Source organism: Rhea americana, unplaced genomic scaffold (assembly GCF_003343005.1).
Source record: "Rhea americana isolate MKP2758 unplaced genomic scaffold, rheAme1 scaffold_115, whole genome shotgun sequence".
Taxonomy (NCBI): Eukaryota; Metazoa; Chordata; class Aves; order Rheiformes; family Rheidae; genus Rhea; species Rhea americana.
The window spans coordinates 2,687,121-2,710,641 of record NW_028185206.1 but is presented as its reverse complement, the minus strand read 5'-3'; the positions used below and the strand labels follow the sequence as shown (position 1 = coordinate 2,710,641).

Below are 23,521 nucleotides of genomic sequence, written 5' to 3'. Positions count from 1 at the left end.
GCGGCCGCTGCGTGGCAGCCGGGTGGCGAGCTGCGCCCGCCCACTTCCGCTCTGCCCCGCGGGCCGCTTCCGGTTTTGCCTCGTTGCCATGGCAACGGGGAAGGAGCGGGCCGGAGGCCGGCGCGGGCCGGGCCGGGCCAGGGCAGGTCGGGCAGTGCCGTGCCGTGCCGTGCCGTGCCGTGCCGTGCCAGCCCTCGCCCGTCTCTCAGTGCCCCCGAGTTCAGTCTGTAAGCGCAGGCCGGGTGGGCCGTGAGTCCTGCAGGTAGCAAAACGAGGCGTCTGGGTGAGGGAGGCCGCTTTATGGCCGCCCCTGCCTGGCTGTAGCTGTGACTGGCGGCAAAGCCCACAGCTCTTCCCGGGGTGAGAAAAAGTGCTCTTTGTAAGCCGCTAGCCCCTGGTAAGGCAGGTTTGTCGGGGGAGTGCTTTTGTTTGAACGTGGCCCAAATATACTAGGTGACACTTTAGTTAAAAAGTTCTTACTCCTTTTCACACTTGCTTTTGTATCCACGCAGATTAGTATTGCTGGAAGAAAATGGAAAGAGTTGAGAAGTGCCGAATCCTAATTCAATAATAAACAAGTTGGATTTAAAGCATATGCTTACAGCGTTTTTTAAATTGTGCCTTAGGATTCCATTGTGCACCTGATTATAATCTGCTCTAAGGCACCTTCACAGCACTGGCTGTAAAGATAGGTAAATCTATCTGCCCTGATTTAGTGTTATTAAGAATCCCACTTTTTTCTGTAACAGATCTGAGTCTGCCCTTCTCCCCTCAGCCAGAAAGGATCAATTTTATCTATATTTTCATTTCATTGCTACATTAAAAATGACGTGTTAGAATTTTTCAAACACCATCTGGTACTGAGAAAGGGAGACAGCAACAGAGAGAAGGCCCTAAAATGAAAAAATGCCTTCAGTACTGTACTCAAATAAATAGTAAGCTTATATCAAGACTGTTTCCACGCCAGGAAGCGTAGGAGGACAAGAAGTAAGGAAACATTCCAGAAAGCATGATTTACATGACAATATTTACCTTTCCTCACAGAGACAGGATTCTGACCTTAGGCACTTGTATTTAAACACCTGTAAATTTTCCAGAGGTGCAGAACAATGTATAACTTTTGTTTCAAGCTGATGAGAGAAGTGCCTTTAAAATAGCAGTAAATTAATTTCAGACCTTTTGGGTATATTCCTAAGTATGTATTTTCTAGTGGGATTTTCAAGCGAGCTCCRCATTCAGCTAATTGCTCACTCAAAAGCAGGTCCAGATCTAGCCTTGCTGTTACTGGAAGTAAGGAGTTGGGTCATGCAAATGTAGAATTTGCACCATCAAGCCGGTAAGGATTACAATCCATGTGTTCTCCTCCCTCTCCTAAGAGATTAGCTCAGTTTAGTAARTCTGCTGACTTCTTCTGCCTACCTATAAATTTGCATCCATGAATGCTTGGCAGCACTGTGTATTTTTAAAGATCCCATCCTATGTGCCTAGCCACAGAGTTCCCGATTTTTCTTTACCTGTCTATATATACAATCACACTTTTTTTTTTCTTTTGAACTCCACAGTATGTGCTGTGAACAAAGAGGCTGCCATCCTTCCTTCACTGATAACAGTGCAGAACTTAGGAGTGATTCTGTTGCTTTGGGAAAAATAATAATGAAAGTACAATGTGAGCAGGCATGGCAGTGAACACACTGCAAACAGGACTTAAGAGTGTATTTATGAGCAAAGTAGGGACAAAGCCCATTAACTCACTGAGTGTTCTTTGGCCCCATTACCTTATAACCTTATAAATCTCAGAGTCTACTTGAAACTGAAAGTCTTCTTCACAAGTTCAGATGTGATGTTACCCTCCTTTACTGGTGGGAAACTATGGCATGTGCATTTGTKTAAGGTCACACAGGACACCAGTTATGGAGAAGAAAATTGAACCTGTATCTTACATACTCTGGGCTTGTACACTGAAGGTCATATCAGTTATGAATTTAATTCAGACATTTTAAAAGCATTTGAATTGTACTGCTTTGCAATTATAGTGGAGGAAATTTTACTGAATTTTTCCTGGCCAAAAAAGTTACGTATTGGTAAGGAAGTCTGAGCTCTCACAAGTAAAACTAAGATTAGTTTCTTGCTGCCTGTCTGATCCCAGAGGAACAGATCTGTCCAGTGGTCTTACTGAATAAGTCAGCAGAAAGCTTGCTACAATTCTACTTTTCGCTGCAACCCTACAAATCAGTCAGGTTAAGCTTGTTTCACTTTGAGACCTGGAGACTTCAGATGAAAAGAAAGAACAGCAGAAAGCTTTCTGAATCAGTTGAGTGAAATCTTTCTTCCACAATTATCAATCAAGGCTTTGGTGCATAATGCTGGTGGAGATAATGTATTTTTGGTGAGATGTGAAATAGAGGTGCTGGCCATTGATAGCTATCACAAGCTTTCAAAGCTCTTAAAAAGAAGATTTTCATGAATATTAGTGTATTGGCAAAACTCTTTGCTAAGCATAGGCTTTCTGCCCACTGTAGCCCATTCGTGCTATAATGAAAGTAGAATATCTATCCTTTCTGTATCAAAACCACAGTATAATATTGCTTTGCACCATTTAAAACCAGTTAGATTTCATTCTAGTATTGGATACCTGTGCATCAAGACCTGCGTTAACAGCTTGTTTCACACAAGCTGAATGATTGTCAGACATTTAAATTTTTTATCAACCTAAACCAGAATCATGCTAGCAATTTGTAGCTGAAAGGTTCCATATCACGTATCCAATCCCTTGAGAAATCTTGTCTTGATAAAAATTTTTTTTTAATGTCTGGGACACTCCTGATGTGCAGTGGGGGGTTCCAACTGATGTCCTGATCCCAAACAGGAAAATGTAGTTCATTTCAGCTTTGTAAGAAAGTTTTTCATTTTCTTTTTTTCCCCCTAAATGAGACACTGGAAGCCAAGTGCAATTCTTCTGTAGAGACAGTATCATTATAATACATGATTAGCCGTTATGATCTTCTGTCATTTCACTCTGGGAGAATTATGGCTCTGGCACTGAGGCTGTAAGACTACAGACAGAGCACTGCTTGCAACAAATCTTTTGTAAAGCTGCTGCAGTAAATCTCTGAGAAAAGAGTCATTGCATTAAAAAACTATGCTAAAGGGACCTGTCATTTGTTTTCGTAGAGAAGATGGGAAGAGGAGCTGTGAGGGGACATACTGTTCCACTCTTCACTCCTTAACATCATGTAAGGACACATTCATCAGAGAAAATTCAGCTTATTCTCAGAGTTGAGAGAGGAAACATGGCTATATGCAATGTGTTGTGTGACTCTGTCTTTCTGTATAGCAGAGGGAAAGAATGAGAGTGTGAGGAAAAGAGCAGAGCCATCATTCTACAGAGGTGACTTAAGCTAGGATGGATTTTACAGTTTAGTTTTAGTAATGGCCAAAAAGTGGTTGCTAGATTGGCACAGGTCCAGGCTATTTGCTGATGAGAACATCTACAGTGGATGCAAAATTGGCATTCAGCTCAGGTGCAGGCTTAAGATAGAACGTGGTGCTTTATCACTGATACAAATCCTCATTCATGTACTATAGGTGAATAGTAACTGGTAAAGTTACTGATCTGTAACTGGTAAGTACTGATCAAAACACTGATCAGTATCCTGTGCATGACTCCTTCAAAATACTGCTTAGAAACAATAAAAGATTTATTTGAAATTGAGGATCTCAGCTTGCATATTTCCTACGTGTGTAGCTGTAGATTAGATAGAGACTTATAGAAGTACCCTGCATCACCAACTCTTGTTAATCTTGATTTCATTTCTGAAAAAAAGTGACATTGGTTACTTAAGAAAATAGTTTCATCTTGGCAGAACTTCTATGGCCTAGCTGGTCCAGCTGAAGGACTTAAATCCTATCTGGTTCTTTACAGCTGTTTGCTACTATGAGCAATATATACGCCTCCAGCAGAGGTAGGTTGCATTAGCTCAGCAGCATCAGATACCAGGCTGCCCATGTTACTAAAAACAAGCTTATGCCTGCTGTTTTCGGGGGTAAAATGTTCATTCCATCATTTAATTCACTTCCACTGCAGCTCTATAAAAGACAGTGATAATGTTATGAATCTCCTGGGTGGGTGGAAATCTTTTTTTTCAGAAGATAATTTAGCTGTATGCCCCTATGCCACATATGGGAATAATGGATTTAATGAGTTTGACAGAGCACATATCAAAGGAATAGCATATATAGTTTCCTCTGGGATTCCTGGAGTAATGAGAAATTATATTTCAGTGATTACTCTAGCAAAATAGCTTTTTTTTTTTTTTTTTTTTTTTTTTTTTTTTTTCTGAGCAATACTTCCTAGCAGGGAATCATTCCATGATTCTGCAGAACTGAGGCCTCAGTTTAGCAAGACATGTTTAACTGCAGTAGCTCCACAAAAGTCCATTATATTATCTGTATGCTTACGTTTAAGCTCATGTCTAAGTGCTTTGCTTAATGAAGGCCTAAAAATGATCATAAGAATTGTTTGAAAATCTGATTTAGTACGGCACTGATTTTTCTGCCTGCTCTCATTTTCAAGGAGATTAGCACTATCTTAAATTTGTACTCTTCATTTAGATGCCTAGATAAAACTCTAGAAGAGTTTAGGTCCCAAATACTTATATTGCTTCATTCCAACAGAATCAGATTTCTCTTTAAGACTTACTGTTTTTGAACTGGACAGTGGCTGCAAAAAGCAATGGTCAGGGCAGTAACATACTACGGTGACACAAACAAAACGTGCACTGCATTGGGATAGACATCTATCTCATTGAGTAATTTATATAATAAGTTTTTTTCTCAACAGAAAAGTATGGAAAAATTGGAGCTTTTGTGGATTGACTACAAATTATACCAGAAGCATGGGCTGCAGTGGCAGTCCTGGCCCCTTTTTGCTATATACTGGGTAAGATGAGATGAGTTTTGACAAAAGGCGAGATGACCACAACTACATTATAGGCTGTATACCATCAACTTCCTACCAAAAAATCTATTGTGAAAAGAATGAGGGGGAAGATGAGTAGCAGGATCAAACCACACCAAGTCCAATAGTGTAGTCATATTGATTCCCTCAATGTGGGCTAGAAAATAGATAGCATGGTGTGCAGTTTTGTAGATCTTTTTCTGGTGGTCAAGGAAGCTCAGTCGGTTTCTGGATCTGCTGATGGCTTGCATTGCTAGCTTAAACCACATCTGCAACTGCCTCTTTTCTGCCTTTAACAAAATGAAATAGGAGAGCAACATTACTAAATGCTTTTAGAGAATGCTTTGGGATCTTCAGGAGAAAAGGAGCTTTATGTTGGTGAACCATTAGGAACAGATTCTCAGCTGGTCCACATTTCAGCATTGCTTTAGCTGATCCAGCCTGACACTAACAGCTGTAGAGTCTAGGGCAACAAAAAGCTTTAGCAGGAAAAAGAAAAATCCTGCTTATTTATAATATTCACTGTGGTACAAACTCCAAGGCAAAAAATAATTGATTAAAGGCAGAATTGTGTTTTTGAGAAGAGCAAGTCCTATTAACTTTGAACACACCTTCTTGTCAGTGTTTTGTGAGTCTTTTTACCTGGCTGTGGCAAGCCTGCAGAATTTGGAGAGATACAGTTGCTTCTGACTATTTATGGAAACTCCTGTGAAATATTTCACAGGAACATTATCAGTTAAAAATTTGTTTTGTTTTGTTCCAGCTACATCTGTTTCATTTGGCAAAGTTTTTCACAGAATTCTGGAATAACATCCGTATTTTATAATGTGTAGAAAGCAAGGATTTGTTCTTGGGGATTTTTTTCTTTGTCTTTTCCATAATCATTAACGTAACAGTACTCCAGAATGTTTTGGTTTCTCTTTCTCTGTTCCTGACACAGCTCAAACTCCAGCCTCCAGTTACTGCACCAACTTTGCCTGGTGTTAATGTTTCCATGGGCTATTGTTTAACTCCCTAGGTAAAAACAAGAAATACTTGGCTGTAGATAATTGACTGACACAACTAACCTGGCATAGTTTCTCCTGAAAATGCTACGATAAGAAATTGCTCTCTTGCTGTGATATTGTCACAGTTGTGACAGACACTGGCAGAAATGTTTATCTTCTGCTGCAGAAATAATGAACATGCAATTAGTGATTCAGAACTGAGACATACAGGGTGGGAGGACCTAGGCAGCCCACAAAGACCACAGGGGAAGATAGGATAAAAGCTAGCCCCTGACTAAAGAGGGTTTCTTTATTCATTCTGTCACTGTGCTGGTGAAATCTGATATTTGATAAATGAGATAACCCACCAGTTAGATTTTAGAAACCTGACAGAAGCATTGTCCATAAAGACTCCAGCAGACCCTCTGTAGAAATAGTGCTGCTTTATTAGTTTTCAGGGCACACTGGAAAATCCCTAGATTAGGAGGCAGTGACCAGTGTGGGTTTCTTGTAGCTATCTCTGGTAGGAGGGAGTGAGGAGTGAAAACAAATGTCCTCATTTGTAGTTCAGAATATCCAGTGAGATAGTTTTTAAGCTAAAAGATGGAAAATATTTATAGATGGAGGAAGTGGCTTTTTTTTAACAGTGCTGAAGGAATGTTGTTTATTTTAGATAGGTGGGGTTTGTATGATGCTTGTAATATGTGATTACCAGAAAGCCTCTTGCAAGTTTTAGAAGTGAATGAGGAAACCTCTCTCATTTTGCTTCAGATCCTCCACAGCCCCAACCTCAGCCAGGCCTCGCCAACAGGACTGCCCAGACAGGCCTTGGACCTGTCTCAGGCCAGCTGGGTGCTCACAGGCTGCCTCTAACCCAGTCACCACCTCTGGCCCTTTGCCTGGCCCACCCAGGCTGCTTTGCACCCAGCTCCTTGCTGGGACGGTCACTGCCCACCAGCCTTGCTACTTTACTCCGCTCCTGACTGGTCATCCTTGCAGAGCAGCCTGCTCTTGCTGCGCCCTGACACATAGCACACTCTGGACAGGTTTTGGGTACAGCAAGTCTGTCTGCAGAAGTTGGAGCAACAGAGGAATGAATACATTGAGGAAGAAGAATCTGYGAGTAAATCAAGGAAATACTGATACTCACATTCTCAGATACTCACGTGGCTTATGTTGGACATTGAACGTTACACAATAAAACCTGCTTACCAAGTGGGAAACTATGGCTGTCTCACAGGGATAGAGTTCAGTAGCTGTATGTTTTGCAATAGGATAAAATGGAATGGATTCCAAGATTTTTTTAAAAAGATAAAAAAGCTGCTTTATGAGTTGATTGGCTAATTGCTAAGGTTTTGGAGATACTGTTGAAACTCTCTATTCTTCATTTATTTTCCCAATGTATACCTTCCCCATTGCACCGTATGTTATGTTAATGTCCAAGGGCATATTCTAGTATAGATCAGACATTGTACTTTAGATATGAAAATTATTTTCTGGGAGATTTATGTCAAAGTATACACACGAGAAGTTTCAGAGTACCTAGTTTTCACTGAAAAGCTGCTTGGCTGAAAGATTCCTTACAAGAGAGTTGCGGTAAAAGTGATAGCAAAGTAGAAGTCTCAAAATGCTGCAGTTAGATTGAGAGACTTGTGTTCCTTTCTGCTTTTATTCCGTCAGGCATTTGCCAAATAACTCAACCTCAGTGGCTTTTCTGGAGTAAGTATCTTCTTACTGTGAAGCTTCTCTGATGACAGTTCACAGTTCAACAACATGTCTCCAAAGCAGGGGAACAAAGCAGATTTGCTACTGCACTTTAGGAGGAGAGGGGACCATATCTTCTAATGGGTGGATCTAGCTTTTTGGGGTGGGGGAGACTAAACTGTGAAAGGTTAGGTTGAGCTGTCCACATTGGTCCTTTTTTAGAACAACTCCATTGCTATACTAGACTGCCTGTGGATTTTTTTCTGAGACAGTTCTGTAGCTGCTTCTTATGYGCAGAGAAAAAATACCCTCCCCCTCAGCAAACTAAGTTAGCATGAGGGAATACACTGGCTTTACAATGTAGTTTTGTTCTGCCATGAGGAGATTTTGCTTTACCAGCTGCCATGAAATCTGTTAAACAGGTGTTACATAGTGTATGTGATATAATGGTAAAGGAGAAGCAGAAGAGCTACCACACTCTTAAGTAGAGAGCGCTCTTCTTGTGTTTTCTTTGACCCGGGTGTGAGTGCGTATCTCTTGCAACAGGCATTCCTACCTGTCAGATTCTGGGTAGGCATGAGATACTAGCTTTTTTACTAGTTGTTCATTAGGGTAATCATTGTTCCTTATAGTTGCCACCTCAGTAATACGTTATCCAGAGTAATATGTTATCTGGTTGTGACATTTAAAGAAGAGTGAGCTTTTTTACCTTTCTACAGGAAAAAAAACCCAGAAATTTTGGGAGGAAATAAATWTAGAGGTCCCTGTCTGTGTCTGTCTGTTCTAGTATTCCTCAGTAATCAGGAGTAGGAAAGTTGTACCCAGTTTTGAATAGCAACCTAGTGACTCTTTTGACATATGAAGAATGGGAAATGCTGTTGTTCCAGGTTCAATGCACACTGAATGTCAAACTGACTTTTCACCACATGCTTTCCTAAGGCTTCAGTGCTTTAGTTCTGATTTCTTTTACTTAAAAAGTGCGTGTGTGCACACACACACGTACACACACACACACACACACACACACACACACACACACACACACACACACCATGAATCACTCACAGACCATTGAACATCTGTGGTGTAGATCCAGGAATGGGACAGGTCAGCTGAGCTCAACCCTTTAGATTTACCAATTCAGAGATCTCCACTGTGCCCCAAAGAAATAGCTGCTGTTTTTACAAGGTGTGCCCAGTCGGGTTCTTAGCAAAGATAATAACCAAAACATGTTTTGGCTCTCCTCTAGTAACCCTTTAACTTCCTACTTCTTCCCCACTATTACTTTCTGAAGCCAATTTGCTACTGAAACAAATGCTGCCTTAGTTATTCAGCTTTCAAACTGTAGCAAGATTTTCCTATTCTCTGAAGAGAACAGGCTGAGAAAACAGAAGGAGCTGCAGGAAAAATATGTACAGTGGAACAAGAATTTGGGATCCTTATCTCTCCTACCAGCATCTTGTGATATACTTAGTTGTTCTAATACACAATTTAATCACCAAGAATATAAATTTCAGTTTTGCATGACAGTATGGAGAAGAAAAAAGCAAAGTGTTTGGGTTTATGTTGATGTAAAAATATTTCATAGCATCCTTGTGATAATCCCAGGTACCTTGAATTCCAAGTTGTAAATGCATACCCTACAGAAGGAGCGAATGCCTTCCAAAGATGTTAGGAACAACTGCATGAGAGAAAATGTCAGTCATCAGAGAGAGTAAATACTTTTAGTCTTATTCCTTGTTTTTTCAGTTTGCTATTGAAGAGAGTCCTCATTCGAAAGCTATTGCTTCAGACAGGAAACTAACTAAAGCTAAGTGTATACTGAAGTACAATTGAAATGCTTTCCTGAATAAAACTGTTTTCCTGAGACAAGGCTGAATGATTAAAAGGCAAGGAGTTTTGAAGACATTGGACCAGATACTCCTCTCACCTTGGTTTAGTTCCAGTGATTTGGATGAAATGTACTGAGTTACAGCTGTGTAAGAAGGAACAAATCAACTGACCAAAAGCAAAGCCCTGTAGCTATTTCTATAGCATTGTTACTAAGGACGTAAACAGATGTACAGCTACCAGATTTTCTAGCAGTTAAAGCAAGGAGGAGGGAAATAGCAAGCTTGGATTCTATTTCCAGCTCTGGCCTGCCAAGTTTTCAATGATAAATTGCAGAGTTCATTAATTAGTAACGCAGGCCTGTAGGCAGCTCATATTTTTGCAACTTTAGTTTAGCAAGCTATAGAAATCTGTCTTTTGAACTGAARTTTTATACCTACTTGGCATCCCCTTTACAAAAGCTGGAAGAGTGTTTTGGTATAGGTAGGCATTGAGAAGTGCAGCAGGTAGCAATGAGTTTGTAGCTATCTCCCCTTGGCTAGGAATGCTTCCAGTGCAGATTTGTAGAAGCTAGTTGTTTCAACACAGGCAGTTTTGTTCTCAAAATGCATTTCTAACCATGTTCTTTGTCGTCTCCTTTTGTAACAGCAGGCACAGCTGCCCTTTCCACTTGCATGCTTTATGTCCTGAAGCCATTAGCAGATAGCAAAGGACAATGGAAATAAACTCAAAAAAGTATATACATTTTCACTGGCTGTAATTGATATCCCGCTCATGTGTTGCTTGGATGACCTTGTCTGCCAATGAGTAAATTGCATGTAATCACCCCATGGCCAGCATGTTTCAGAGACAGGGAGCTGTTGCAGAAAGTTCACCTGGAGAGCAGTTCTGCAGAGCTATACTTTGAGGMGATACCTTAAGGGTGCCCTGTATGAATTCTGCACAGAGGAAAACACCACCAAATTACCACCCATGTATTCCAGATTTGGGGCTGAAAACAGACTCRTTACTCAGTAGGCCAAAGGCCTGGGAAAGTACATCAGTGTACTTTAACCAGCTGCTGCTGTGCTTCTGTGAATAGCTGCATCCAGAAGACAACGTCTAGACCTGTCAGCAGCTATAGGGTGTGCTTGTGAATGAATCCGGAGTTTGGGCATCTACATAATGGCCCATTCATCTTCATGCTTTGCTGACCAGCACACAGTCATCCCCTTTTATGCTTTGAGCGTGCSTGCAGACTGCCTGCATGAACCGGAGGGGCTGATGTTGTTACAGCAGCACCTATCCACTAGCCGTGGCATAATGGTAGCTGTTTGAACCAATCCGCCCTCAACATATTCATAACTGTAGGTTAATATTCCYGTGTCACTAGGTGGCAGAATTGGCATTATTAAACCATGCAGGAGATTTTTTTAAGGCTTATGAACTGCTTCAGCTCTGTCCCTAAAACYGAGTTGCCAACTGCAGACTGAGGGAGCAGTGTAAAAGCAACAAGGACTCCCTCCAAAGGATGTGGTTTGTCCTGCAGCTGATGAGTCACATGCTGGATTCAAAGCACAGGCAAATTTGACAGATACTAATGCAATCTTCTGAGTTTTGATTTCATCAGAAAGCTCAGTCCTGATTCCAAGGGACTTCTCTATTTGTTGAACAATGTTTGCACTTTCAGTCAAGAGGAATCTGTCTCTTCCTGTGGTGCCTCGTAAGAGGACATATAAGATATTTGTTGAACTAAGAGAAATTACTAAGTAATTTCATATTTTCTTCCTGCTTCCTTTGGGTCTTTGTATACTTAAATGTTTTGTTACCATTCTTCTGTAGTGAGTTTTCTATTCTTAGCAAAAAGAAAGGGTTTTTTATTATATGTAAAGTGGCATCTTCAACGTAACCTAACAAAAGAGTAACAAGAAAAGCTCCTCACTGTACTTTTCTCAAATTCAAAATACGCCTAGTGAAAGATGAAATTMAAACTCTAATCAGATCAGACATAGATTTTTCCTCCCTTGCACAGCCAGGAACATGATGCTTCCATTGCATCCCAAAATTCAGACTTCTCCATGTTCTGATGAAGGAGTCAAATGCAGAGCTGCTGTTTAGACACCTTGCCATCCTTACTGGTTATTGGCAGTAGGCAGGGAGGGAGTCTTATAGAAAGAAAACTTGAGGATTAGTAAAACCTCACAGCCTTATGGTGAGTTTGCTATTCTCTCCATTGAGACAGTCAGGAATCTCAGTGGTTCAAGTCATACTGTGCTCTATAGTTAGGAATCAGGAATAGCATCTCCCCACATGTTTAAGTGGAAGGAAGGTTTATCTTTAACTCCGCTATATATGGCATTGCTGAAGACAAGTAGTTTATTTGAAATATCAGAGAATCCAATTGTACAATTTCTGTTTTCTATGGGAATAAATGTCTTCTGTAAGTATTGTGCAAGATGAGAAAATATTCTACATTTCATTTCAATATTCAGATGTTACGATACTTTATTTCAAAATGCTGGAAGAGTTTGTTACAATACAGTGGTCAATCTACTTTACAGTTTGTAAAAATATTTACCGTCATTGGGAATTTTTAGTGAGATAGCCATCTTGCCATTTTTACATTCAAAGATCTGATTTACCACACAACTGCAAAAAACTGCCTGTCTAATTTAAAATAAAACAGTAAGCTCACAGCTCTACGATTCATTTTTTTCCCAACATCTAGCCTTAGAAGTCAGACCTGTTCTGTGTTCAAAGCCGGCAGCTATTTCTTTGTGCATACCAAAATTCTGCAACAGAATGAAGATTGAAAGTATTTTTAGCATCCAACATTTGGATGTCAGCAAAAATGTTGTTAACTACTGTATTAAAAATAGATTTGCAATGACTCAATACTGCATTTTTTCTATCCCAATATTTCAACTGTTTTTGCAAGACAGGAGCTTTACCAATCTAGGGTAGTGATATAAGACTCGGTTGGTTTGATTGCTGGGCTTTTAAAAACAGTAAGATGCTTCAGAACTTTCCATGACAACAGAAAAGACTGGTGACTATTAATGAGTTTTCAGAGATGATCATTGCCAAAAATCAATCATCTCCAGCGACTATGTTTTTTTTTTTTTTTTTTTTTTTTTGGTATAACTTACCAAATACATAATTAAATGACTGTTTATCAAAACAGGTTTTCAGTATACCTTGTTGCAGGCCTGCCTGGTATCTTAGTAGGAGAGCTTAGTCTCAGAACTTGGGGGACATTAAGGCTTAAGTCTAGCAAAGCACTTCGCACAGAGTTAACTTCAGTTATTTATCAAATGCTTGGCTGAACGATGGCAGTCTTTAAGCACAGGCATAATGTTAGCTATCTGCTTAGTGCTTTGCTGAACAGATACCATGACCAGCAGTTTTGAGAGTTCAGACCTCTGGGCCACAGAGTTATTTCTGTGTTGGAACATCTTGTCAAATAATCTCAGAATATCTAAGTAGAGTTGATGCCAGTGAGGACAGAGGGAATTAACTTTGCAACATCAGTTAAGAAACAACTCAAGCTGCCTTCCCTGAGGAGGGAGTTTGTCTCTGGAAGGTTCCTATTGCAAGTAGTCACTGCGTTCTTCTCCAGGACTCCTGCTTGCTGCTAGCTGCCATCAGCTTCTCTGAAGATARCAGTGCTTAACATGACTGCTCGAAGATCAGCAGTTCAGTAAGAGTGGCTTTACTGCACTGTGAGAGTGCTGTTGCYAGGCTCATTGGGGTAGGTCTCAGTCTGGTTGGACTGATGGCTCTGCCTTCTCTATCCACTCTGCAAAATAGCGTTGCCTTTTCCTTCTTTCCTGTGATCAGGATGCTTTTGTAAATAAGCACGTAGGAGCCATTTGCATGTGTTTAGTTAAGCAGAGCAGTGCTGGACAGGCAAAGAGCTGGCATGCTCAAGTGAAACTTGAGCCATGAAGCAAATCAAATCTCCTTCTCCTCTCCAGGCAGCCCTTTATCTTGCACTGGTGGCACTGCTGAGCTACTGACCAAAGCTGGTGCATAGACTGCTATCTGCTACTATTCTGTACAGCAGAAGAAAATATTATTCCCTAAACCTGTGTATATACACCAGTGTGAGCAAGAGGGTTAAAAATGGGTATTTAATACTGGTTGTGAGTCAGCCTTCCACAAAGGTGGACCACAGCGTTTCTCTTCTCCTTGTGCTATTCTATAGGAACATGAGAAGAGATATATTTGGTCAGACCAAAGGTCTCCAACAGTAGTCAAAATGCAGCACTTAGAGAAAAATATCAGGACAGGGCAAGGATGCAGTAGTATTTCCTCATGATATTCTTCCAGGCTCCACTGGGAGGACTTGATATTACCCTTGGGATTTTTTTCTTACAGATCTCTGCTGTGTTTCCTGTGTTGCCTGTGTTACCTCCATTTGTTGGGCAGAGATTTCCCCTCATCCCAGAAGAGATAGGACAGAGTAGAAGGTCATCTACCTGAATATGTTCAGGTGTGTTTCAAGAAAGGTAAGGGAGCTGCTACTGCTGTGATTCAGAGAGCTCCCTGAATTAGGATGTTGCCTATGCAGCTGCTGAGAAAGGACCATTCTGGAGTGAGTTTTTGTTTTAAATATAAAAGTGCTTGTGACTCCACTGGGAGGGAGGAAAACTTAAAATAGGAAATCCCAAAAGCTTAAGAAGTACAAGACAAATGAATAGAGCCCATATTTTTGAAATGTCATGATATTTGAGTCAAGTTCATTTTTTAATATCTGGAATTGAAAATACTGAGGATTTATGAAGGCCTCCTATGCTATGATAAAGGTCATAAAAGCACTTAGATAGAAAACAAAAGAGCAACAGTAATTTATTCACCTTTAACCTGGCAACCAGTTTCCATTAATAAGCTCTATTTTGGTTCTGCCTTTGTCTTGAAAAATAATTTGGACTGAAACATGTTACATTTGAAAGCAAATGTGAATATATCCAAAAAAACTTTAAGAATATTCAAGCAATAGAAGCCTGATGAATGTAAAAGAAAGTCCATATTCCAAAAATAAATCAATATTTCTGAGATAGGGTTGCTAAAAGTTACCACTTATAAAATCATACCTTTGCATTATTTTAGGATATCACTTCATATGCTACCTGTACAAAATCGACCAAATTATTGGCCAGAGACAACACACTGTTACAGAAAAATGGATTGTCTGTACACAGCAAGCTATCCTCATCTTTGTTTCTGAAATAGAGAGAAAGTCACTAGCTCCACTGATACTAGTAGACAGGCCTGTAGCAAGCATTTACCTCTGGAAAAGTGGACATAGATCTTGAGAGCAGCTTGTGTGAAAACCATGAGAGTGCTGAAGACATCTTGTCGTTCCATTATTTCCTTCTATGGGGGCTGCTATGGAGGCTGCCTCTGCAGCTCTGCTGAGCAGCAACACAACCGTGCAGTGCTCTAACAGGTTATGATTGCAAGATGCTGAGGGGCCAAGGTAGGCTTCATGCTGAGCAGGATGCTTGGGGGAATTCCTTTTCGTCTCTCCGTTTATTTGCCCTGGCAGCAGGCTGGTGTACAGGGCTTTCCGCAGTGCATTCAGCTGTTTTACCACCAATGAAGGCATCAGTGACAAGTCCTAGGCATGAAGTGRTGTTGGAGTGATTCCAAAAGAAGGAAGGTATGCCGCATCTGTTGGGTTAGCCACTAGCTGCAAGCAAGAACTCTTGTAACTTGTCAGTGAGCTATTCACATCCCCCAAAATTTCTCTCTTTCTCAGCACTGAGGAACCTAGCTAGCATAACAGTGCATTTAGTCTCTGACTTGGGATGTTTGTTTTGTATGGGGAGTTTCTTTTGGATGTAGAACTCATTTATATAAAATGATCAAACTGAAATTGCCTAAGTTGACCCCATTATAACAGATTACACTGTGTTTTCATTCACCTTATTAGATGCAATTATTTCTGGCAGGCTTTGTCAGAGATCATCAGTGGAAGCTGAGGGCTCTGTATAGGATTCATCTTTTTAGGAAATATTCTGGCATTTTTGTGTGGTGTTATCCAGAGTGGAGATGTGTTACCAGATTATCTGTCTTCTGAAAAACCTAACTCAAAACAAACAACAGTCTACACAGAGGACAATAATACACAGTGGCTGAGGAAAAGACTGAGAATTCAGAAATGTACTTCTCCTCTCTCCATTCCAAATCTTTTATCTTCCTTGTTTTTGATGGTTAACTCTGTGGGAAGGAAAATGTTGTCTTCATCAAATGCTTGGCACTAAGAGGCTCAAACAAGGTCTGCAGATGCATTTGTAGCAGAAAGATATATTTCAGCAGCCCAAACTTGGAGATTTTTAGAGTATTTTAATCTATTTACCACTATTCAAAGAGATGACCATGTGGAGTGTGTTGGGAGAGATCTTCACCCTTGACAATTTTCCCAACAGTGATACATATGGTATTTCACTTCATGGTAAATGTTTTCTCTTTCTCTAAACAATTTTCACTGAGAGCTTTGTTCAATGTTTTTCAGTATTTGTTTGAAATAAAGAAGGAAAATTGCTTTGTGCTAACCTGGAACACCTAAAGCATCAGCTCCCAAAGACTGAATTTCCTAACCCTGGGACTCTGCCTTCTYCACTCAAACTAGAGTGAGGCAGGAACAGCATGACCTAATTCAGCCCTATTTCCCCTATTTCCTTAGCTACATTTTCTTCTTCTCTCCAAACTTATCTGTACAGTAACAACAAAGATCTTAGTGTACCTTCCTGTCACTGGAATGCTTCTTGTATAGTATCCAGCAGAGATTTAATCTGTGTCAGTTCAGAAAGATTTGCTAGTGTAAAACAATGACTTCAGGTGTATAAATATATTCCTGATCAAAGCAAGGACTGTCTTAACAGTCCTATACAGTGTGTATACAGCCAGACTGTATACAAGACTGGCTTGGTATACAGTCTTYGTTGTTTGCTGGTAAACTAAGAGGCCAACATAATACAAAGATGGAAGCACAGCGATTTTGCAATAGTTGTCAGAGAACTGCAGTAAGAGCACAATAAAAATGTCTCTATTATATTGCTGGCTTTTCCATGACCCACTCCTTAATTCTGTGGAAGATTTTATAGCTATGCTATTCTAGCTAGTTATCAACTTACTATCACAATACAAAAGTGCTCTGTTGCCCATAACAGATGACTGACGAGGATTGAATGGCTCATTGTACACAATGCATTACCTTGAAATATTATGAGAAAGTCTTTTAAATTGTGCAAGAGTTCTGCAGTCATTAAAATGCTGTCAGTATATTTATTGACCATTTGCAAACTGCTTTACAGTCAGTCTTTAGAAGTACAAAAGTGCTAGTAGCTTTTTCATTAGCATGAGCATGAGAAAAAACGAAGCAGGATCTGTAATGCCACATGATAGTGCCACTTGGTACCTAGATAGACCAGTATGGGAGCTACACCCCTGCTAGCAGGCCTTTGTAATCTGAAAAGTACAAGTAACTGCTCATCCTGCTTTGAAACACCATTAAACTTTAAAGAGCATCAAAGCTACAGGGGGATCCAGTGGCAAACATCATAATATTTACCCCCCCCCCCATCTTGTGTGACTGTATTTATCTGTGCCATGAAAATGATGCTAGCCAGGTCCTTGGTTCTGTTTAAGGTTTATGACTCAGAGTTCTTAATGAAGAGAAAAATACAACAATCTGAATATAACAGCACAGCCTGCTTTTAACCTTATTATCTCTGTGTGTTTTCATGTGTTGTTCTTTCCCTCRTTCACTTTGCTGGCATTTAGACCAAGACTGAACATTTGCTTTATTGAAACCAGAAGCATCTCCTGATAGCAGCACAGTGTCAAAAGCAGTGAGGCAAGAAGGCAAGTAAAGCATTTATAACCTAGCACTGAAAAGTCTAATATGCAGTTAGCAGTGGAGAACTGAAGCACCAGAAGAATAGAAAGATATAAACAACCAGTCAAAACACTGCAAAAGATGAGCTGCAAGCCATCCCCTGGGGGAGAAAGCAAAGAGACATTTGCCTGACTTTGGAATTGCAATGTTAAAATTAAAATTGGGCTTGCTTTTGAGAGTGTAATTCTGGCTTTTCATCTGCGACGGGCCAGTGGCAAATGACTTACTTATATCCTATGAAACCAAACAATAGCGCAGCTGGCCTGTGTCAGATGAGCAGACTACAGAAAATAGGAGTTGCTTCAGAGATTGTTGGTCAGCTCAGTTTATTCAGACAGCAGGAAGAAAAGAAATACCACAGAACAAGAAATCAGTCTTTTATTTTATTTTTTTTTGTCTTGAGTTATGCATGACTGCTTTGCTCTTCTGGATCACATACCTTTGCAAAGATTAATGTGGCATAACACAGCTGAAGGACTCCTGAGTCCTGGCCATGATGAGTGCTTTCATGAGAGTAAAGAAATTAACTGTATGATTCTTCTGTGAAGTTTCTGTTAGACTATGGGCACTTGGGAACAGAATGACACCTGGTAACACCTGTAGAAAAGTTATGTTGAGTTAGAACATACAAAGCAATATGTGTCTGTAATTGACCAGTTACTTGCTGGAGATACTTACTGGCTCAATAATTAACAGGACAGCTGCATTTCTCTCAGATGGCCAAAGGGGACATATCCATGTATRAGATGGCTATTTCTACCTACAGTCTTCAGCTGAAGCAAGTATTATCRTTGTGAATTCAGCAGGAATATGTAAAGGTATTTCCTTAAAAACAGTGAGTTCGACAGTAGCTTGTGAAGCTTAAATATCTGGGTTTGTATGTAACAGCAACAGCCTTAGCACTGTAACCCTAAAATGTCACTTACTACATTTTTTTCAGTTATGCCCCATCTTACCTGTGGACATAAAGCTCTTTTTAGGACTGACTTTGAAAAGGACTTTTAAGCTCCTGCTAGTGGCAAATATGCTCACCTGCCCATTGAGTCAGTATGCTCTCACGAACATACAGCTTCTGTCTTTTGCACTCTCAGAGGTGCCCTTGAATCTGCTGCTCTGAATCTCACTTTCTCTGCTTTCTCTGCACTACTTAGTGGTAGTAGTGTTCAGAAAGGAAGTCTGGCTTTCCTACTACGGCCTCAAATGGAGAGTAGGCAAAGCAGAAAATCATTCTCAGCAGGCAGCCCTGCTTAGCTGTATGAAGCAACTTAAACTTTTTTAGTTGCACTTGTCAAGTTTATCATGCAAATACATGTTGGCCAGTGAATTCCTCACAATCTGTTCAGTGCTGTTTGCCAGTCCCAACTTTAGAAGCTTGAGTGCTYACCAGGGTTGTGCATCCTCCTCCCACGTGCAGGTCTATGGGCTTCTTCCAAGGCTGCTGACTAAGTGGGGAACCCATCTCAGTACCATGCTATCTCAAGTKTTACTTCACAGATACACACCACTAGTCAGTCAAATGGTCACATGTTGTTTCTCAAACATAGAGCTTGCAACTATTATGTGTGCCTGATATCYGTTAGTATTCTTCTCCTGTTGCCCCACATTAGGGATGGATATGAACTTATTTTATTCATGACCAAAACTTTGAGATTTCATTAAATATGTGGCTGGAGTGGAGGTCTTTGAACTACTTTGAAGCTTTGGAAAAAAGTGCCCTTGAGAAACACCCTTACAGAGTAGGGATTAGCCCTGTGTTCAGGACCATGAAGCCACATGATAGCAGTGAGAGCAGAGCAACAGTGGCAGAAGAAAGCTGTTATCTCTTGCCAAAGCAAACAGCCAATTAGCTCCAGYTGGGAAGAAGAGACAGGTACTGTCCCCTCCTTAAAGACCAGAACAGAAAGACAGACTGGCAGTATATCGCACTGCTTTCCTTCTTAGGTCAACGATCTGAGAGAACAGTCTTCCCAAAAGGAGCGAAGGAATTTCTCCATTCTGAGAGATTGTCTTGTCCCTGAATTTCTTAGGGGATCGTGAAGTTTCATTTATCACCGTGTTACAATATACATTGTCTCAAATAATCAGCAAAGGAAAGCATTTTGAGACCCTATTGGCAAAAGAGCATTCCAGATGTGCTCTCATTTGCACTTTTAAGAAAGAGTAAATTCTTGAAGCTGGGAAGTTGTTTAGCATACCTTCTATATGATAAATTCTTCCTCGACTATAGTGAGGAATGTCACTGAAAGTCAATCAGAAAATTTATCTGGGTCTTCTGCACTGAACAATATTTTGCCTGACAAGAACAACGTTTCACTGCCTTGTGACTTCTGCCTTTGAGAAAACATAAACAGGAACAGTTAGATGCCCAAAGCATAGGAGTTTGCACCTGGAGAAATAGCTTATTCTCTTAAGCTGCAAGCTACATAATGAACTAATGTCATGAATCTCAGTCACCCAAAGAGAGATCAATGAGCAGTGGCAGAGAGCTGTTACTAAAACAAGATCTATGCAATCAAGTTTTTGTCACGTTATTAAATATCACACTGAGGAATGCTAAATCTCATTTATCCTTTTCCGTGTTCCCAGGATATTGCTACATTGTTAACTTCTTTAGATAAGAGAATTTTGTGGGAGTGAGTTTCATAGATCATATGCATCTATAAATTTGAATGTTTGACCACATCTGTGTGAAGGCAACAACTGTACAGAGTTACCTGAAAGGCTAAAAGTGACGTAATATAATATTTATATTTATATTTAATATTTAATTATATATATATAATTTATGCCAAGGGCTCCCCAAGCCCTAGCGTGAAGTTGTGAGCTATGGATTTAAAGTTTGGCTATACTGTACACAAGAATGTTCCTTTCTGATCACTTCAGGTGAATTTTGGGTCTGGATTGTTTACTCTCAGGATTCTTGATACTCTGCGTATCTTCACAATGTCCGTCAGCTTGCTATAAATATATATATTTAAATATATATAATATTTAATTTTCTTTTCACTGCTCCTCTCTTGTCAATGTTCTGTATGTCTAGACATTGTCCTCAGTTATGTGGGGTAAATCTAGGCAAACTTCATGGCAAAGAAGTAAGCAAGTTTAAACTTCAGTTTCAGGAAATATTATCTTCCTGTGTTTTGACTCATAACCATAACTTGGATTTTTTTTACTTTTATCCATTTCACATTTCAGTCATTCTTCCAGGAAAGTTTAGATACAGAACAGATGCAGCATAAAGTGACACTAATAAGACTACTGTGTGCAGAATGAGTGATGAGAGCTTTTTTGGCCGTTAGAGAAATAAATTACTTACTAGTCCCTCTCATCGCATTAGATTTGTGGTGACCCTCCGTTCTGATACTGTGAGCATGGATTGAGAGTGGAGGGACTCACATTAGCTTCTCGTAAACAGACAATGAAATGAGGGACTGGATCAGTTAAAGAAAGTATGAATATAGGYGCTGGAAGAGACTAAAGAGCTTCAATATGCCTCTGTTCTAGAGCAGTTCTTAACATCCAGAACCACACTAACCTCCCAAGGAGTGGCATAGACACAGGTGTTAAAGAATGAAAAATGCTAAGATGCTGCAATAATGAAATAGAGAGCCAGTTCATGGATTGAGGGTTGAGTCAATCACGTCTCAGCCAAAGAGCCTCTGCTTATAGCTGAGTGAAAGGCAATGAAAGGTGCCTGTTTTGTTTTCTACAGGTGGACTCCTTAGCCCCTAGAAAAAAGTGCACAGGCAGAATGATGTTCTCTCTGTATATGCTTTGCAAAACTGTTGCCACTGATTCCAGTCATTTGCAGTTTTGCTGTGGAATCTTGTGACTTTGAATCAAGACTAAGTTTGGTTTGCTACAACTGAGATCATATAAATGGAAGGGAGAGAACAAGAACAGGAGGGAGGGGAAGAAGGGGGGAATGAGGAAGGGCTGTAAGAGGAATGAAAATGAACAGATCAGGAGAGAAGAATATGGGTTTATAAGCTGAAGGTGGTCTAGAAAAGATCAAAATCCACAGAGAGCAAGCTGACGGACATTGTGAAGATACGCAGAGTATCAAGAATCCTGAGAGTAAACAATCCAGACCCAAAATTCACCTGAAGTGATCAGAAAGGAACATTCTTGTGTACAGTATAGCCAAACTTTAAATCCATAGCTCACAACTTCACGCTAGGGCTTGGGGAGCCCTTGTCAGATAGTGAATTCCAAATTTCCTCGGCTCTGCTTTGTGAAGGCATTTTGAATAATAAGATGAAGTCATTTGTCTCAGAAAAGCTATGATTCTTTACCCAGTTAAATGAAATGACAATAAAACACGGTGAAGTCACTTACTATTATAGGCAATGGGAATCATGTGAAAATGAGTAATGATCTCAGAGCTGCTTTCCATTTGCAACCTCAGCTGGGAGCACAGTTCTTTACTGTATCCTTCTCCTTCCCCTTCTCTTGACGTTCCTGTTTATATAGTTTACCACTGTCCTTCTAGAGCTCCCTGAACTCTTTAAGAGTGAGACTTAAAATCTCTCTGAGTTTTTAAAAGCATCAGTTGTCTTGACACTGCTTGAATTTTTGATCTTTATACAATCTCAGTAGGGCTCACATGTTAATAGAGGGGCCTTAAAAAAAATGGTCAAGTTCAATGGTAAGTTTGTAACCACCTTACAGCAACACTGAGGTTATTTTAGAAAGAGAATGCTAAAAATTTGGCGTTTACATCACTGTTTTCTCTTGCCACTGAACAGCTATTTTGTGTATTTCCATCTTCTGTGTCCCTGTCAGTTTCTGCCTTCTTGTAAAGTTGAAAGTAAAATTCACATTGCCAGATTTTTGCAGGAAGCTACTATGCATATGTATTAGTGGCAAAACTTTTACCTGTATAAATTGTATTTTAATCCCTATTCAGCAAGGTGTTTATACATGTGCTACATGTTAAGCACATAGCTAAACCTTTTGAATCAGCTGGATTATCCATGTACTGGACACCAGATTTCAAGCTTGCTCAGAAAGCTTTCTGAACAGGAGCTTCAGAATATAAAGCATTGTAACTGTCAGCTGAATACGTCGAAGTTGAGTTGAAGGAGAGGGGTACTACTAGGGATTTTGGACTAGTCCTTATTCTCCATGAAGCCCTAACTTTTTGATTAGTTCTACAGGTTGGTCACTTGGCTTTTCTATAGTTTTCTTAGACACAGTGATGGTGTGAGTGTCTCACAATCTTGTAAAATGTGATTATGTAAAGATTTCTTTCTCCTTATGTCTCAGGAGTTGGAGGTCTTTGTTTCTCTACATGTGCATGTGTTTAGAGGAGTGATATGCTGCGCRGTCATCTTCATCTTCCTAGGGAGAAAGTCCTAAGCAGCTGGTGCAAGCACCTGGAGCATTTGGTTTCCTGCAGCTGTGCTGTCTGTTYTCTCTACAGACCGTGACATTGTCCTACTTGTTGCAGAAACCCTGCTCAGTCACAGAGAGGTCATCTCTCTGATAATTTGAAGATCAAAACTCTCATCTTCAGTTTGACCTGGAGCCAGAGAAGAGAGCAAAGCCCAGAGCTGATGTGTTCTTAGCCATCTGTGTTACATGAGCAGATGGCCTGTTGCATACTGAACCAGCTGTAACAGCTTTAAGGGGCAGCTGTTCTGTGCTTAGGCACAACCCTTGATGCTATTTAAACTTGGCAGTCACAAGTGCTGGGTCAGTGTAGCTCAGTCTGACTCTGACAGGGTGGGTGCAGCTTCCCAACARGCATCGAGGAAAGGCCATTTGAGTAAGAAAGCAAGAAAAACAATAGAATTGTCACCCTTTTATCATAAGGGGAGAGCATCTCATAGAAACAGCTTGCAGTAGTTAGGACAGCAGGGATTCATCCACTAAAGTACCAGCTTTGCTGTATAATTTTGGCAAATTATTTATTTCTCATGGTTTCAGATTTATGATAGACAAACTGAGCACAATAGCAATCTGCTGCTTCACTGGAGCAGAGTGGCCAGGCTGCGTGGTGAAAAATACAGACAATCTAACCCCTAGGTGTAGAATATTTGAATAGATGGTGAATTATTCACAAGACTTCCTTATGTTGATTGCCTCGCTCTTCCCCAAGAGCTGCCATCTGTCTGCTCTTTCCTGCCGATTTCAGCAGGAGATTTCGTAGTGGAG

The 23,521-nt window shown here is 40.3% G+C and overlaps 1 protein-coding gene across 1 annotated transcript in view; it reads right to left on the bottom strand.

Moving 5' to 3' along the window:
• SLC44A1 (solute carrier family 44 member 1) overlaps nucleotides 1–12,040 on the bottom strand; it is a 79,827-nt gene extending 67,787 nt beyond the window's left edge. Inside the window, exon 1 of the mRNA XM_085317913.1 lies at nucleotides 12,035–12,040. Coding sequence (XP_085174039.1) covers nucleotides 12,035–12,040 — 6 coding nt within the window. The remainder of the gene's footprint in view (nucleotides 1–12,034) is intronic.
• Nucleotides 12,041–23,521: the final 11,481 nt, after the last annotated feature.